Source organism: Colossoma macropomum, unplaced genomic scaffold, assembly GCF_904425465.1.
Source record: "Colossoma macropomum unplaced genomic scaffold, Colossoma_macropomum, whole genome shotgun sequence".
NCBI lineage: Eukaryota > Metazoa > Chordata > Actinopteri > Characiformes > Serrasalmidae > Colossoma > Colossoma macropomum.
Window position 1 is genome coordinate 1,349,448 of NW_023494795.1, and position 18,247 is coordinate 1,367,694.

The 18,247-nt window shown below is 41.3% G+C and overlaps 1 protein-coding gene across 2 annotated transcripts in view; it reads left to right on the top strand.

Annotated features, from left to right (window-relative positions):
• Positions 1–18,247, top strand: part of itsn2a (intersectin 2a) — an 85,891-nt gene that overhangs the window by 66,654 nt on the left and 990 nt on the right. For both annotated transcript variants that reach the window (XM_036581123.1, XM_036581124.1), the window contains exons 28-38: positions 441–632; positions 7,684–7,805; positions 9,399–9,505; positions 9,837–10,020; positions 11,148–11,246; positions 12,226–12,393; positions 13,843–14,052; positions 14,999–15,120; positions 16,115–16,197; positions 16,302–16,385; positions 17,578–17,751. In XM_036581123.1, coding sequence (XP_036437016.1) covers positions 441–632; positions 7,684–7,805; positions 9,399–9,505; positions 9,837–10,020; positions 11,148–11,246; positions 12,226–12,393; positions 13,843–14,052; positions 14,999–15,120; positions 16,115–16,197; positions 16,302–16,385; positions 17,578–17,751 — 1,545 coding nt within the window. The remainder of the gene's footprint in view (positions 1–440; positions 633–7,683; positions 7,806–9,398; positions 9,506–9,836; positions 10,021–11,147; positions 11,247–12,225; positions 12,394–13,842; positions 14,053–14,998; positions 15,121–16,114; positions 16,198–16,301; positions 16,386–17,577; positions 17,752–18,247) is intronic.

The following is an 18,247-nucleotide window of genomic DNA, read 5'->3' on the forward strand; positions in this document are numbered from 1 at the left end:
TTTTATTGGGCTCAGGGTCAGTTTCAGATCAGGTTGGGTTCAAACAGAATTTGTCCGGCTCGGGTCTGGTTTTGACTCAAAATGTGTCCAGTTGCCGCTCATTAGCTAGGTTCCTCTATCATGAAGTGCTGCCAAGCTAGGAGGGTGAAACCTAACACATGCATTAGAAATCTATTGGACTCTATTGGCCTCCTGAACATGGAAGGCCGTGGCATTGCTGGGGATCGAGCTCGCTGGGCTCCCGAAGATCAACACTTACTGGCCCAAATAGCTTACCGGCCCAAATACTGACCCAAGTCGGATATTTCAGGCACTAACACACACCTTGTTACCTGCCTTCTCTATTAACACGCTGTTGTGCTCTGGTTTAGGTCGAGTCCCGGCGTGTATCTCTCTCACTACTTTATTTCTCCATTTTTTGGTTCTCTCTTTCTCCTTAGTGTGTCAGGTCATCGCCATGTATGACTACAAAGCAGCCAGCGAGGACGAGATGAGCTTTTTGAAGGGTCAGCTGATTAATGTCCTCAACAAGGACGACTCTGATTGGTGGAAAGGAGAGCTCAACGGGGTCACGGGGCTTTTTCCAACCAACTACGTGAAAATGACCACAGAGTCCGATCCCAGTCAGCAATGTGAGTTCTAACTTACTTTGAAAGCGTGTTCCATCTTAGTGTAACTTCAGGTGTTTGTACGGGTACATACAGTTGTATACAAAAGTTTGTGCACCCCTGATCAAATAATGTTTTGATGATTTTTCAAGTGAAAATAAGTGAACACCTCCTCTACAGGGAACACACTTCACTTTTACTAGTTTTTTGGGCTGCATTTAACATATCGAAAACAAAAAAAACAGAAAATGTGGCTTGTGCAAAAGTGATGTCCAGTGTTAAACTCAGCAAATAACTAGAAATTGTGCACTAAAACACCATATTTGAAAGTGCTCTCTGTAGAGGATGTGTTAACTTATTCTGGTAGATTTTATAACACTATCAAAACGGAGGTTTTTTGCCTAAATAATGATTCGACAGTTTTCGTTTCCAAATATATATGTAAATATACCGGTCAGGCATAACATTACGACCACCTCCTTGTTTCTACGCTCATTGTCCATTTTATCAGCTCCACTTACTATATAGGTGCACTTTGTAGTTCTACAGTTACAGACTGTAGTCCATCTGTTTCTCTGCATACTTTGTTAGCCCCCTTTTACCCTCAGGACCCCCATGGACCCTCACAGAGCAGGTACTATTTGGGTGGTGGATCATTCTCAGCACTGCAGTAACACTGACGTGGTGGTGGTGTGTTAGTGTGTGTTGCGCTGGTACGAGTGGATCAGACACAGCAGTGCTGCTGGAGTTTTTAAACACTGTGTCCACTCACTGTCCACTCTATTAGACACTCTTACCTTGTCGGTCCACCTTGTAGATGTAAAGTCAGAGACGACAGCTCATCTGCTGCTGCACAGTTTGTGTTGGTCATCCTCTAGTCCTTCATCAGTGGTCACAGGACGCTGCCCACAGGACACTGTTGGCTGGATATTTTTGGTTGGTGGACTATTCTCAGTCCAGCAGCGACACTGAGGTGTTTAAAAACTCCAGCAGCACTGCTGTGTCTGATCCACTCAGACCAGCACAGCACACACTCACACACCACCACTATGTCAGCGTTACTGCAGTGCTGAGAATGATCCACCACCCAAATAGTACCTGCTCTGTGAGGGTCCATGGGGGTCCTGAGGGTAAAAGGGGGCTAACAAAGTATGCAGAGAAACAGATGGACTACAGTCTGTAACTGTAGAACTACAAAGTGCACCTATATAGTAAGTGGAGCTGATAAAATGGACAATGAGCAGAGAAACAAGGAGGTGGTCATAATGATATGCCTGATCTGTGTATATTTGAATATATATTTATATATATGCCTGATGTCCAGCCCTGTAAATGAATGATTTCAGGCTGACTTTAACTTGACCCTTTGTTTTTCAGCTTTAGACTTGCAAATGATTCCTCTCTTTTAAACACTGAGCTGTACTTCTCCCTTTCCCTCAATACTGACTTATGTTGTCCATCCCTCTCTTCACTGTCTCTCATGGCTGCACTCATCCACTCCCCTCACCTTTCCCTTTCCTGTTGTTCGCCTCATCTGTGCTTTATTTCAGGAACTGTAGCCTTGGCCCTTCTTCTTCTTCTTTCTCCCTCCTCCACCTCCGCTCAGAGCACCTCAGCTCCAGGAAGCAGCAGATGAGACTCCGCCCCCTCACTAACTCTTTCTGGATCTGGCCCCTCCCCCTTTTTTGCTATTTCCATTCGGATGTTTCTTTTTCTCTTGTTTTTCCCCCTTTGCTTGTTATACCTTACTGGAATTAACAGGGAAACAAATAAAGGTAGTGACTGGTAGAAACAGGGTTATTTACTGTAACGCAGGCTAATTCTTCAGTAATGAAAATGAGGTTTTATAGGAATGGAAGGCCCTTTAATGCCCTTAACAGTCTTGCAGTAGTACTGTTCAGTGTGTAGCGAGGAAGGAGAGGCACTGTTTTCATGTATGTGCGTGTTTGTGCGAGCATTAAAGGAATGGTTAGGCAACAAAATGTACACAGTTATCCATTTACCTCAGGTCAGCCAAGGCAGGGTCATGCATGGGCATTTTTGGGGGGGCTCAAGGTGAAATAGGAGCAACATAATCACCTTTCGTATCAAGAAAGACAGTCTAATTATGTTTTAGATTAAACCAAATGTGAGTTTTAACAATACGGTTGCGTAATTTACTGCACTATTTAACCACCATGTAAAATTTAGTTATAATCCTATGTAAAGGGGAACTCCACCAGCTTTTTAAAGTTTCTACATAATTCAGTCGTTGAGATAACAAAGTCATTCAGAGTGGTTTAATACAAAATGAGTCATTGTAGAGAAACATACCGACTCGGATTTCTTTGCAGTGGTGGTGATAGGAACCAAGGGTTGTGGTGTCTGCAACACAAATATAGCCATTTTATTTACTATCCAAGACCACCAGTGCACCCTGCATGTCCCTCTCCACCATGAATTGCCTTTAAGAAAGAATATTTTAGACCCAATCTTGTCTCAAAACTATTCTGAAACGAAGCTTTAGTTATCAGGTAGCATATTCATAACCATCTCCTGAAGTAACTTAATGTAAAGCTTTTAGAGGCACTAAATGATTCAGACGTCTGGTTCCTATCACCACCACTGTGAACAAATCTGGCTTGGTAAGTTTTCTCTAGAACAGAGTATTTCTTATCTCTACATAACTTTTTTTACATCATAATGATTTTATTATGCGGATTTTTTCCCATTAAAATCTCCACATAGTCTCAAAATGAAGACCTGTTGTGGTAAATTATTAAAACACCATATTGCTGACATTATGTTTGGTTCTAGTTCAAAATAGCCACATTATGGAATGTGAGGCTTTCTTAAAGACATTATGAGTGCTTTGGTGATGCGTGACAGGTCAGAGTTACTGGAGGAATCTCCACAATTGGCTGGTACTGCACTAGAGGGCGCCCAAGAGCTATGGATCTCATAGAACCCAAGTCCCATGAGCTGTATTTCTGGAGCAAGACTGAGCCCCATCTGTAGAATGGAGAAGGCAAAATAAAATACAGTTATTATACACACCAACCAAGCGTGCACTAGTATGGTCTGAGGGCAAAGGGGCAGGATCTCAAGCCCACCTTGGGGTCTGTCTGTGTTCATGCCTGAGCCTAGGCATGTTTGGTGTCCGAAAGCTGCTTCTTTACTTTAGCACTGGAGCTATAAGGCCAGCATAGCTAGCAAACACTAGAATTCAATAGTCACCCAAATTTTTTTCCATGAATACATCCCCAAAACATCTCTCAAACTGTCTTCATAGGGGTCGAGCAGACTTGTTGATGTGGTTTAGGCATATGGGTGTTCCAGATTACTGTTATTCTTTAGTTATATTTATAAATAAGTGTTAATCTTAAAGCTGAAGAATATATATCTTAAATAAAAACAACAGAAATTGTGAATAAAGTCTAGCATCCATATCCCGATTCTGTAAGGGAGTCAGAATTCATTTCACCACTTGTCTAAAATGCTACACGGCTAAGTTTTGTTCATTTTATAGTTCACAGTAAGTCGTACTGTCTCCTAAACCACATCAAGTCTGCATGACGTTAAAGGGGAATTCTGCAAATTTTCGACATTTCTACCCAATTCTGTTGTTCTGATATAAACAACGTCATTCAGAGTAGTTTGTTGTGAAAAGCTCTGTTCTAGAGAAACTTACCCAGTCAGAATTGTTCACAGTGGTGGTGATAGGAACCAGACGTCTGAAGAGTTTAATCAGTCTTAAAGCTCCCACACACAAGGTCATTCCATGAAATGCTTCTGAATATGCTGCCTGTTGTCTGAGATATTAAATGATAGTTTTGAGGAGGTTTTTACCTAAAACGTTCACCGTTTACAGCACATAGGTCATTCCAGAGCATTGAAAGGCCCCCTTTTTTTAGTGCACTTTTAGTGCTATTTTCACATATAAAAACTCAGAAGACACAGATTCTCTTGACTCCTGGTTCCTATTGCCACCTCTGTAAGTAAGTAAGTAAGTAAGTAAAGTTTATTTATATAGCGCTTTTTACAACAGGTGTTGTCACAAAGCAGCTTTACAAGGAAATGAGCATTACAAAAAGAAGTCCGGGTCCGAGCCCCCATGAGCAAGCCAGTGGCGACAGTGGCAAGGAAAAACTCCCTAAGAGAAACAGGAAGAAACCTTGAGAGGAACCAGGACTCAGAAGGGGAACCCATCCTCCTCTGGTCGACACCGGATAGTAAACATTGTTAGTATAAAGTATTATAGTACAAAAAACAGGGTAAAACGTGAAGGAAACAATTAATTTGAATAGTTCAGTTCATGCAGCAGAAGCAGCAGCATCAGTGGGGTCAGGTTGTGAGGGTGAGGTTTGCACGGTGAGCAGTGGCACCCGATCAAGGCAGCAGAGGCAGCAGCATCAGCAGCAGGATGGGCAGCTGTTCAACTCGGCAAAAGAAAGAGAGGAAAAACACAGTCAATGGGTGATTGATTAATTTGAATTAGTTTGAATGATTGATTGGTTCAAGTGAATAATTTTGAATAGTTCATGCAGCAACAGCAGTAGTATCAGTGGGGTCAGGTTGTGAGGGTGAGGTTTGCACGGCGTTGAACAGCAGGAGGCTCAATGTTGGTAACCCGGTCCAGAGGGCTGGCGAGCAGTGGCACCCGATCGAGGCAGAAAAGGCAGCAGCATCAGAACGCACAGGACGGGCAGCTGTTCAACTCGGCGAAGAAAAGAAAGGAAAACACACAGAGAGGAAAACACACAGAGTTAGTTCTGTAATGGGTGACCGATCACAAATTACAGTGTTAGCAGAGACTCTGGCAGGTATAGAACTAACAGGGAAAACTAATTACCAAAGGCTTGAATATACAAGTAGGTTTTTAGCCTAGACTTAAAGACTGAGGCTGTGTCTGAGTCCCGAACATTAACAGGAAGACTATTCCAAAGCTGGGGGGCTTTGTATGAGAAAGCTCTCCCCCCTGACGTAACTTTATTAATTCTGGGTACTAATAGTAAGCCAGCACCTTGTGATCTAAGTAGGCGGGATGGTTCATAGTGAGAGAGAAGTTCACTCAGGTACAGCGGGGCGAGTCCGTTTAGTGCTTTATAAGTCAGCAAGAGAATTTTATAATCAATCCGAAATTTTACTGGCAACCAGTGTAAGGCTGATAAAACTGGGCTGATATGGTCAAACTTTCTGGTTCTAGTAAGAACTCTGGCTGCAGCGTTCTGGACCAACTGAAGCTTGTTAATGCTTTTGCTGGGACATCCAGCCAGCAGGGCATTACAGTAATCTAGCCTTGAAGTAATAAATGCATGAACTAACTTTTCTGCATCCTGTAGAGATAATGCATTTCTCAATTTAGCAATATTGCGAAGATGCAGGAAGGCTGTTCTAGTAATATTAGTTATATGTGTGTCGAAGGACAGATCAGGGTCTATAATGACACCAAGGTTTTTTACATATGAGCTTGATGCAACTGAGAAATTGTTAAGTTTAAGTGTTAGATTAGACAGTTTGTTTCTGGCTGCTTTTGGACCAAAGAAATCAGAGTGGGTAAATTTCTCTACAGTAAAGTTTCACATCAGAACTGCAACATCTTTACTTTCACATACTGTAACTGCCACAACTGAATTATGCAGAAATTTGGAATGATGAAAAATCGGTGGAATTCCCCTTCAAAGACCTGGATGTGGTGTGAGTTAAGTTTTGGGGATGTATTTACATAAAAGATTTGGGTGACTATTGACTTCTGGTGTTTGTTAGCTACATTAGCCTCTTAGCACTATTTTAATAACTACTAAAGAAGCAAAATTGGACACCAAACATGCTGATTGACTAAATTTGAGGTAAGTGAATAACTGTGTAAATTAGATTTTTCCTCTGAATCATTCCCTAAAAGTGTGTATGTGCCTGCAGGTTTGTGTGTGTGTGTGTGTGTGTGTGTGTGTGTGTGTGTGTGTGTATGTGTCTATATACTACACCAGCATACACTGCGTCCTCACTCAGCCTGTGTAGATGATGAGTTTGTCGGCTTCTTCCTGTTGAAATGTAGCAGACACGCACCTGAAGCACTTGAGCAGTCGCTATGCAACCAGCTAACGGCCACGCCAGGCTTTCCATGTGTCCTAACAGACGTTACACTCCAGCTTTGCAGTGTTTTTATATGGATATTTTGCTCCGCACATCAAGTGCTTGAAGAGGAATTAAGAAATAAAGTTTTTGACTGTGAGATTCTGCAGTGCTCTGAGTGCTCTGTGGGTTCGACGTGTTGTGCTCTGGAGTATCAGTGCTAAAGTGCTAAAATAGATACAAAGACAGTTTCTAGTCCAAACAAAAAGGCCGTTAAGTACAAGTTTTATTCACAGCATCGGCAAAAACATATTTAACTGAAAATTACACAGAAACCTCATAAACTAAATATAATATCAACGTTTTCAGTATTTAGTGTTTCACTCTTTACCTTTATTGCAGCTTCCATTCTTTTCAGGAGACTCACTTTCAGTTCCTCAAAGAATCTGCAGACACACCTCCAAAGTTCAGTCTTAGAAGCTGGTTGATCATTTTCTGAAGTAATCAAACACATTCAGTGGTGTTGAGGTCTGGACTCTGGGGTGGTCAGTCCATTGGTGTCCGTCTCCTTTTCTCAGTGAGGTTCTTCTTGAACAGCTACACATCCTTTCAGACCCACAGCGCTGAGTCGTCTTCTCACAGTGGAAGGATGGACAGAAACACCTGTGGATGTTTTCAGATCTGAAGCAGCTTGATTTTCTCCTCTCTCTCAGAGATGAAAGCTTTAAGTGCTGTTTGTCTGATGGGGGGCAGTTTTGGTGTCTGTCAGGTCTTCCAGGTGGTTGTTAGGAGCCTCTTTCTCTAGAGCTTTAAATTAGTTTTTTGAACTCCTGTTTTATCTGATATCTAATCTCCTCAGAAATACCTCCTTTGAAATGAATAACTTGTACTTAATGGCTGTTTTGACTGGAAATTAAATACATAAAGGGTGATCTCTGACTTTTGCACAACACTGTATGTACTCAGCTTGAAGTGTGTGTGCCTGTATGTGTTTGTTGGGGGGTGTGTGTGTGTGTGTGTGTAGGGTGTGCGGACCTGCTTAGCTTGGACTCCATGAGCTCAGAGGAGAGGAAGCGGCAGGGCTACATCCACGAACTCATTCACACAGAGCAGACCTACCTACAGGACCTGGAGCTGGTGCTGGAGGTAAACCAGCCCGCACTCAGAACATACATACAGCCGTATGCAAAAGTCTGTACACCCCAGTCAGATTACATGTTTTGTTGATTTTCTAAGTGAATGTAAATGAACACATCCTCTACAGAGAACACACGTCTGCACACTTTGGCTCTGTTCACTTTACCAGGCTGAAGTGGCACAAATCCAGTTTTTTGCCCTAATGCGACTCAGATCTGATGTTTTCTGAGCTGTGTGGACGCAAATCTGATCTTTTCAAATCCGACCTGAGCCACCTTCATATGTGGTCCTAGATCGGATACGTATCCGATTCGTGGCCGTGCGACCTTAATGTGACGCTCAGAGTGGAATTCATGTGCCTTTTCTCCACTGCGCGTGACCATCATTCAGCGTTGCCATGGCAGCAGCGCCGAACAGAAGCTAAAGCCTGTAAACGGTGGAAAAGTAGCTCATCTCACCTTTTTCTCCTTCGTCTCGCTCTAATAATGAAGCTGAGAGCTGATCAGAGTTAATGATCTTCTCAGCGAAGCTCGTTCTGCTCGTTAGTTTGTGCTGATGATGAACGTGATTCATTCACCTGACGTTACTGAGTAGGATGAGCTCATGAGGGTCATTTCAGGACGCCGGTTCGTCACATTAATGACAGATTTGAATCACTTACCTAAATGAGTGTGAACGAGATCGGATCTGAGCAAAAAATCTGATTTCAGCAATAAGGCTTACATAGCCTTTAATACACAATTACTGTTTATTTGCTGAATTTAACATATTGGGAAAAAAAACATAAATGTTGCCTGTGCAAAAGTTATAGCACATTATATTTTATGTTTTCTTTTTGTCCAGTGTGTTAAACTCAGCAAAGAAATAGACATTGTCCACTATATTTGGTGAAAAATGCCATATTCCCTGTAGAGGATCTGTTAACTATTTTCACTTAGAAAGTCAGTAAAACATGTAAACTGATTGAAGGTGAACACTGATTGAAGTTACTGCACATACACTCACACTGGCAACCAAGCATGCATTCTGATAATCATGCATAAATATCATGAAATCTCTCCACAGTTCAAATTTGTTTTGATTATTTACCTACGATTCAGATTTATGGATAATATATATACTATTTATTATTTTATTGCTACTTGTTAACTGTTACTAGTAATGACGGCACCACAATATTCGAATATAGTCAACAAAAACAGCATGGCTAGAATTTTATTTTGGCCAAAAATGAGCACACTCTCTATGGAATATTTTTATATAACTTTAAATGCATTTTTACTGCCTAAATGTATTTATGTATTATGTATGTATAATCTCTGTAAACCTTTCAAAGGACTCCACTCTCTGAGTCATTGAACTCACACAGTTTACCATGCAGGTGTTTAAGCAGATCAGTAGCAGACCGTTGCTACAGTGTAGTTGTCAGTGGGAACTAACATTCAGCCTGAGGTTGATTTCCTGATTTCTCCACTAGCTCTCCTGTGATTAATGATCGCAGACCTTCTCCTGTTGGACTGCTTGGGCATTTGACTTTGTTATGAGGTTAACCATGAAATCCTGCTTTGTGGAACTGACCTCGTTGTGTAATTGCATATGCAGGTGTTCTATAAGCCGATGGCTGAGTCAGGCCGGCTGACTGAGGCTGACATGGCGGTGATTTTTGTCAACTGGAGGGAACTGATCATGTGCAACACCAAGCTGCTCAAGTGGGTCACAGCTCAGCAACAACAACAATATATATATATACATATATGTAATGAAGGATTGACTGGATAAACTAGTCAATTGGCATTGGATGATTTATTTATATATATATATATATATATATATATATATATATATATATATATATATATATATATATATATATATATTACAAAACCTTATATCTCCAAAATGGTGACTTTACAGGAGAAGGAAAAAACCTACTTTACTTTTAATGTAAGTCAATGGAACCAGAAGTTTTTTCAAGCCATACATGTGTGTGTGTGTGTGTGTGTGTGTTTGTGTGTGTTTGCATGTGTGTGTGTGTTTCAGAGCTTTGCGTGTGCGTAAGAAGACAGCAGGTGAGAGGATGCCGGTGCAGGTGATTGGTGATATCCTCTCCTCTGAGCTTGCGCACATGCAAGCCTACATCCGCTTCTGCAGCTGCCAGCTCAACGCTGCTGCCCTGCTGCAGCAGAAAACTGACGCATCGCCCGACTTCAAGCTCTTCTTAAAGGTTACAATACTACTGTTACTGAACTCACATCTCAACATGCCTGATTCCCTCCAGCACTAAGAATAGAGGTGCCCTAGCAACCAGCTAGAATACCGTAGCAACAGCACAGCAACACAGTAGCATCTACCTGCAATACCATAACAACCACCTAGCAATATCCTTGCAACTACTTAAGATGCTGCCTAGCAACGCCTTAGCAACCACTTTGGACAACACAGTGAACACCTAACAACACCTATAGTAACCACCTGAAACACTACAGCAGTCATCTATTAACACCCTGGCAATCACCTTGGATACCTTAACAATTACTTAGCAACACATTAACAACCACCTAAAATATCATACTATACCAAATACCATACCGTCTAACAACTGCCTACCAATTCCCTAGCAACCAGCTGGAATGCCATAGCAACCACCCTAGCAATACCCTAGCAACTACCTTAGATACTGCCTAGCAACACGTCAGCAACCAATTTGGACAACACAGTAAACACCTAACAACACCTATAGCAACCACATGAAACACAACAGCAATCACCTATTAACACCCTAGCAATCATCTTGGATACCTCAGTAATTGCTTAGCAGCACCTTAACAACCACCTAAATACCATACCATACCAAATACAATACCGTCTAACAACTGCCTAGCAATGCCCTAGCAACCGGCTGGAATGCCATAGCAACCACCTAGCAATTCTCTAGCAGCTTGCTGGAATACTATAGCAACTGCACTGTAACACCTTAAATACTGTAGCAGCTGCCTAGCAACCATAGTAACCACCCAGAATACCACAGAAGCCAACTAGCAACATGCTTGCAACTACTTGTGTAAAATCATCTACAGGTTACAGATTTATTTTCCTTTTTGAAACCTATTCAGTTGTAGAGCACTATCATCATGTTACACTGAACCATTGATTCCAGACTAGATTTCAGTGGATAAATCAAAATCAGGTTAGAATGGGAACCGGTCACTGGAAGACCAGCATGCTTGACCAGTCTTAAGTTGCATGTTTAATGACATTTCAACTATAGCCACTAGAGAGAACTACAGGTGTATTTGCCTCCATGTATAAATCAGTAGTGATGTTGATCACCGTATCTCTGTTCTCCACTAGAAAATTGCCACTAATTACCGCTGTAAAGGAATGCCACTGTCCAGTTTCCTGCTGAAGCCCATGCAGAGGATCACGCGCTATCCTCTGCTCATCAGAAACGTGAGAGCTCCGCACTTTTAAAACCAGAGACCAATTATTACACTAATAAAGAGAAATGAGCACATAGGTACACTTACAATGCATCATTGTATCATTATCATATTTGACAGTTTGCAGGCAACACTTGAGAACCCTGCTGTAGAGCACTGAGACCTTCATCAAGAGCTGTGAAGCTGCTCTAACATAAAACAAAGCACAGAACATACTACTGTAATGTACCACCATGAAACTGTGCTGTGTCACATATCATTATGTAGCAGTTCTTCATCAGTAGCCTTTGTTAATACAAAAAGGCCTATATCGAGAATGCTAATTTCTGCTAGCACATAAATGAGATTTTCTATTATGTGTTAGCCAGAAGCTAACTGTGTTTTTTTATGCTGGGTTCTCTATTACACACAAACGTAAAACATTTTTTTTCCTTCGCATGTTGAATACATAAATGTCCATCTTAAAGCCTCACTCTGAATATTACTGGATTCGCCTGTTGGCCTGTTAAACAAAACCAGGTTATTAAGTAAAGTTCAGAATTCTTTCCTGCCTTTTACTTCATATATGTCTAGTTTGTGACTGCAAACATACATTTATTCAGAAAATTGAGCATTTTTTTCCTTCTCCGCATTGAGTGGGACGTAAAAAAGTATGTTAAGCAGCTGAAAACAGTGCTAGCTTAACATATTATTGTCTGAATTTTGTACTTTTGTCCATGTTTATAGATGACAGTATATCATACAGCATCACAAACTACAGAATCAAGTCTATTTGAGATTACTTAACAAGTACAGGCAAGTGTGAGGCAAGCTTTCATTACGTGTTAGCTACATTAGCCTCATAGCTCCAGCACAAAACTAAAGAAACTTAAGACACAAAACATGTCTTGGCTGATTGACTACATTTGGTATAAGATGGAAAATTATGTGCATTTTTTGCAAAATTCCTTTATATATATATTTTTTTTTCTCTGTCTGTGTGGCTGTAGATTCTGGAGAATACACCAGCAGGGCATGTAGACCAGGCTAACCTGCGGGAGGCGCTGGAGAGAGCGGAGGAGCTGTGCTCTCAGGTGAATGAGGGCGTGAGGGAGAAAGAGAACTCAGACAGGCTGGAGTGGATCCAGAACCATGTGCAGTGTGAAGGGGTCATCGAGGTGAGGCTTGTGGGCCATTATGAACAATTAAAACTGGTATAATCACCCAGTAATACACATCATATTCTATGAAGATGACAGTGTGTCTTATATGAGACTGTCTGGTAACATTTCATTTGAACCCCACTACATAAGACTGACATAACCATAAACATGACATGGACGATATGCTCATATGCTGTCATCAGTTGTCATAACAGATTTTGTTTGGTAATATACACCGATCAGGCCTAACATTATGACCACCTACTTGTTTCTACACTCATTGTCCATTTTATCAGCTCCACTTACTATATAGGTGCACTTTGTAGTTCTACAGTTACAGACTGTAGTCCATCCAGTTTCTCTGCATACTTTGTTAGCCCCCTTTTACCCTGTTCTTCAGTGGTCAGGACCCCCACAGGACCCAGCACTGCAGTAACACTGATGTGGTGGTGGTGTGTGAGTGTGTGCTGTGCTTGTCTGAGTGGATCAGACACAGCAGTGCTGCTGGAGTTTTCAAACACCTCAGTGTCACTGCTGGACTGAGAATAGTCCACCAACCAAAAATATCCAGCCAACAGCGTCCTGTGGGCAGCGTCCTGTGACCACTGATGAAGGACTAGAGGATGACCAACACAAACTGTGCAGCAGCAGATGAGCTATCGTCTCTGACATTACATCTACAAGGTGGACCGACAAGGTAGGAGTGTCTAATAGAGTGGACAGTGAGTGGACACAGTGTTTAAAAACTCCAGCAGCACTGCTGTGTCTGATCCATTCGTACCAGCGCAACACACACTAACACACCACCACCACGTCAGTGTTACTGCAGTGCTGAGAATGATCCACCACCCAAATAGTACCTGCTCTGTGAGGGTCCATGGGGGTTCTGACCACTGAAGAACAGGGTAAAAGGGAACTAACAAAGTATACAGAGAAACAGATGGACTACAGTCTGTAACTGTAGAACTACAAAGGTCACCTATATAGTAAGTGGAGCTGATAAAATGGACAATGAGCGTAGAAACAAGGAGGTGGTCATAATGTTATGCCTGATTGGTGTATGGCGTCATGTTACCATTACCGGTAGTTGTCATAGCAGATGCTGTAATGTTTGATGTCATGACAGCTTTTGTCACATGCTCATTTTTGCTGAGCGGTCATTATATTTATTGGTTATGGTAAAATGACACTGTTATATTACTAAACAAAATCATATGACATCTTCCATGACATTGTTATGGCAATGTTATGTAGCAGAGTTCAAGTAAAGTGTCTTTATGTGTCAGTATTATCATAATTTTAGGAGTCATTTAACATAATTCCAAACAATACATAGCATATAATATACATTGTCTGTCAAAAGTTTGGATACACCTTTTGTGATACAAATGGTCATGTTTTCATTATCTATTTGCAATAATTCACCATAATCAAGACTAAACAGATTCACTCCTGCCTGTCCAGCACCTGGTCTTTAACTCTTTAACCAACTGCCTGGGCCCTCGCAAGCTACTGCACAGTGGCCGAGTGTGGAAGACCAAGAGCAGCAAGGAGCTGTGGGCCTTCCTCTTCAACGACTTCCTCCTACTCACCTACACCTCCAAGCAGTTCTCCTCCAGCTCTGATAAGCTCTTCAGCCCCAAATCTAACACCATGTACAAGATGTACAAAACGGTAACAAGACAGTGAAAGCAGCTGCAGCATCCAACACTGTGGTTTATAAAGGGGTAAAAATGGACTCGGAACGATCTTGAACAGTATGGCGCCCCCTAGGCAACAGGCAGAAAATGCTAACCAGAAAATAAGGATCATGTTTTAACTTTAACACAGGGACCATTTGTTGCATGCAGTGCACAAAATGCCCAAAATAGCTTGAAATTAAGTTGTTTTTAACGATGGGGCTCTAAGGCGCATCTTTCTGGTAGACACTCCGGTGATAATGTGTATGCAAGGATGGAAAAAAATGTATTAATGCTTAATTTTGCTAGGGAAAAATTACAAATAAATACTAAGTAAACATGATAAAACAATAGTGAGCAGTGTAGAGGAAAAATAGACTTGAAACAACTGAATTGCTTATAAAAATATATAAATAAATAAACAAGACACACAGTGTCATTGATGCAAAGCGCTGCACTTATGCCTTGATGGACATCAAAATCAATTTGACTGCTATTGGCGCCCCCTTGTGGAGCATTTATATACTGCTAAACGTGAGCCAAGCCCTTTGCAGCAAATTAATGGAATGAAATAAATGAAAGCAATGAATTACAGCGTGTGTTCAGGTGGCAAGTGGATCATTTCTGCTTTTGTTTTTTGTAAGAAAAAAAAAATTGGTTAATATTGATTAAACAATATTAATCAAAAACATAGATACTTGTGTATCTTAGGGACTTCAAGGGCCCTAAGCAACTGCGTATATTGCTTATAGTGATCTTACCTTTAACTCAGCGCAAATCTGTTAAAACTATCTGTAAAGGAAACTAGCTGTCAATGTTTGTATAGCTACATTAGCTATGAGGCTAACTTTAGCACACCTACCATCTAACAATACAGTTAATGTTTCCACATTCGGTGTATATAATAGAAAGATAATGTGTCTTTATTTCTTTCCCTGTAGCCTGTGTTCTTGAATGAAGTGCTGGTTAAAATGCCGTCTGACCCCTCCAGCGATGACCCGATCTTTCACATCTCACACATCGACCGTGTATACACGCTGAAAGCTGACAGCATCAATGAGAGGTACGCACACACACATACAGCTCGAGTGGAAAGCTCCAGGCACCATTCGATTCTAATAAGGGTGCTCTATTATTGTGGCACTGCCTCCTCCTTCTGCTCTGAATGTGGGTAGGAGACCCCCTTCCCCCTGCTGGACCCCTGGGACTTTATGTATCGACAGCTGTAGGGACAGCTACAGTGACTGGAAATAAGTCTGGGTTAATGTCAAAGCCATGAATTGGGATCAATTTCATTAAGCACAATTCTTACATGACAGAACGTTACAATGTCTACTCAGCAAAGAATTTAGTGTTCTTAGCTTAGTTGACCAAAACAGTAATGTTTCCCCAACACTTATGAAGCCCCTAAATCGCCATAGTTTTGAAAATAAAACTGAAGGTATTGGCATTACGTTTCTTGCAATAATTGCAATGATTTTAGATTCCCTCACAAAGATTTTGAGTTTCCTCGCAATAATTTTGCATTCCCCTCACAATGATTTGCATCCCCTTGCAATGATATTGCATTCCTTGCATTCCTTGCAAATACAATGGATTTTGCAAGAGAATGCAAAACTATTGCAAGGGAACAAAACATTGGCAAAGGAATGCAAAACTGTTGCAAGAGAAATGCAAAACTGTTGCAAGAGAAATGCAAACATTTGTGAGGGAATGCAAAACTGTTGCAAGCGAATGCAATGTTGTTGCAAATATTTATTTATTTTTTTTGCAATAGCACCTGCTCAGTGGTTGGCGTCAATATTTAGTAACTACTAAGTTCAGTATTAAAACTAGTCCATTTCGACATAGTGATGCTTAAACCTGAACTTAGTTAAAACACTAAAACTAGCCTCCAGTTGAACTTGCGTCCAGCTGGTGCAGCTGGCCCCTGATTTACATAACGGAATCCATAAAGTTCACGAAAGCAGTTTTACTTTATTAAGTCCCACGAGGTCCCCAAGACTTTACCAACACTGTAAATTGACTGTTGTCCTTTTGATCTGTTGTTTGTTTAGGACCGCCTGGGTCCAGCGAATCAAAGCAGCCTCAGAGCTTTTCATAGAGACGGAGAAGCTGAAGAGAGAGAAGGCGTACCAAGGTTAGGGCTAATAAAATATCCCTTCTGTCTGCACTCTAACTCTGATCATGTGTGTGGTGTTTAGGAGGAGCGCTGAGTTTCAGATTCCTCTATCTGTTTTACAGCTCGCTCTCAGAAGACAAGCGGTATTGGACGATTGTTGGTAACAGTTCAGGAGGCTGTTGAGCTGAAACCCTGCAAGCCTAACGGTGAGAGAAACTGACTATCTACAGATGCACCACTGAATGCTGCTGTGCTCCACCTAAACCAACCCTGACCTGAACATCAGCGACCAAAATATCAGCTGGGGCTGAACAATTAGGAGAAAATATATAATGATTTTTTTTTTCTATAAAATAAGCTTCACTGAGAAGACCAGCACAATCAGTGAGGCTTGAATGCCAGGCTGCCAGTATAAGCTTTGCGGTATTAAGTTAAATTTCCCCACTTAAAACTTAAGACAGTGTAGAACAGGGGTGTCAAACTCACCCACTTAAAGGGCCATATTAAAAAATCTCAGCAAATCTGTGGGCCAGCTGTGTTTTTACTTCATTTTTACTTATTTTTACTTTTTACTTTACTTGTTTATTCAAAATATGCCAAAACTGCAACAGCAAAATAGGCACTGAAAACATATTCAGAAATAATTCTAAATAAAAATAAATTGTTTTAAGTAGTTGTTTTAAAACTGCTTCTTTGCTTGAACTGGACTCCAGGCATCTTTTCCTTTTGTGTAACTGCTGGCCCATAGAACGCACACTATGTTGCAGTGCATGCTGGGGACTGTAGTGCATCTCAGGGTGAAACGTGCTAATAAGAATAGAAAATTAAACTAATTTCGCGGGCTGAATAGGACTGTGTCACGGGCCTGACTTGGCCCACAGGCCTTGTGTTAGACACATGAGATGTAGAATAATATAGATTCTACATCCCATGTGCCAGCACTGCTGTGTCTGATCCACTCAGACCAGCACAACACTAACACACCACCACCACATCAGTGTTACTGCAGTGCTGAGAATGACCCACCACCCAAATAGTACCTGCTCTGTGAGGGTCCATGGGGGTCCTGACCACTGAAGAACAGGGTAAAAGGGGGCTAACAAAGTATCAGAGAAACAGATGGACTACAGTCTGTAACTGTAGAACTACAAAGTGCACCTATATAGTAAGTGGAGCTGATAAAATGGACAATGAGTGTAGAAACAAGGAGGTGGTCATAATGTTATGCCGGATTAGTGTACATTTGAAATAATGTTCAGGGTTTCTTTTCTTTGCACAGCTGTTGTATGAAAGCGATAGAACGCTGTAGGCCGTGTGTTATTGTGAGTTAACATCACGGCTGTGATTTGGCTTCACACGAGTGACAGCACACAATGTGTCGTGTTTGTGGCGTTGCAGGTAAGAGTAACCCGTACTGTGAGCTGTCTATGGGAGCGCAGTGTTACACCTCTCGGCCTCAGAACGACACGCTTAACCCCAAGTGGAACTTCAACTGCCAGTTCTTCATTAAAGACCTGTACCAAGACGTCCTGTGCATCACCATCTTCGAGCGTGACCAATTCTCTCCTGATGGCAAGTACACAGCATGCAGTTTTAACCCTTAGAAGTCAAAGGAGGAGGGTTAGGAGTAACCCTTAGAACTTAAATGTGGTGTTTTTTTATACATTTTGGGGGCAGTTTCTATTTATTTGCTTTAAAATATAAATATAAAATACAAAATACAAAGTGTGCCATAACTTTTGCACAGGCCACATTTGTGATCATGTGATGCCTCATCTGCATTTTGATTAGCTGTTTCATGAAACTTGCTTGAGCCGCACGCAACTGTTGTGCCTGAGGTTCGAATGCATTATGCAACTCAAGTGCAATTTAGTTTCATGTAGGTTTCAAGCAACTACAGTTGCATGAACATTTCACAATGAGAGGGTTTAAATGGACTCAATAATCTGATAACTACAGAAAATCAGATTTTGTCAGTAATCTGATCAGCATATTTACGAGCGCTTAGGTAATCAGATAATGGGGAAACTCCAGGTCTACATGAGTCAGACAGCAATCGGATTTCTCC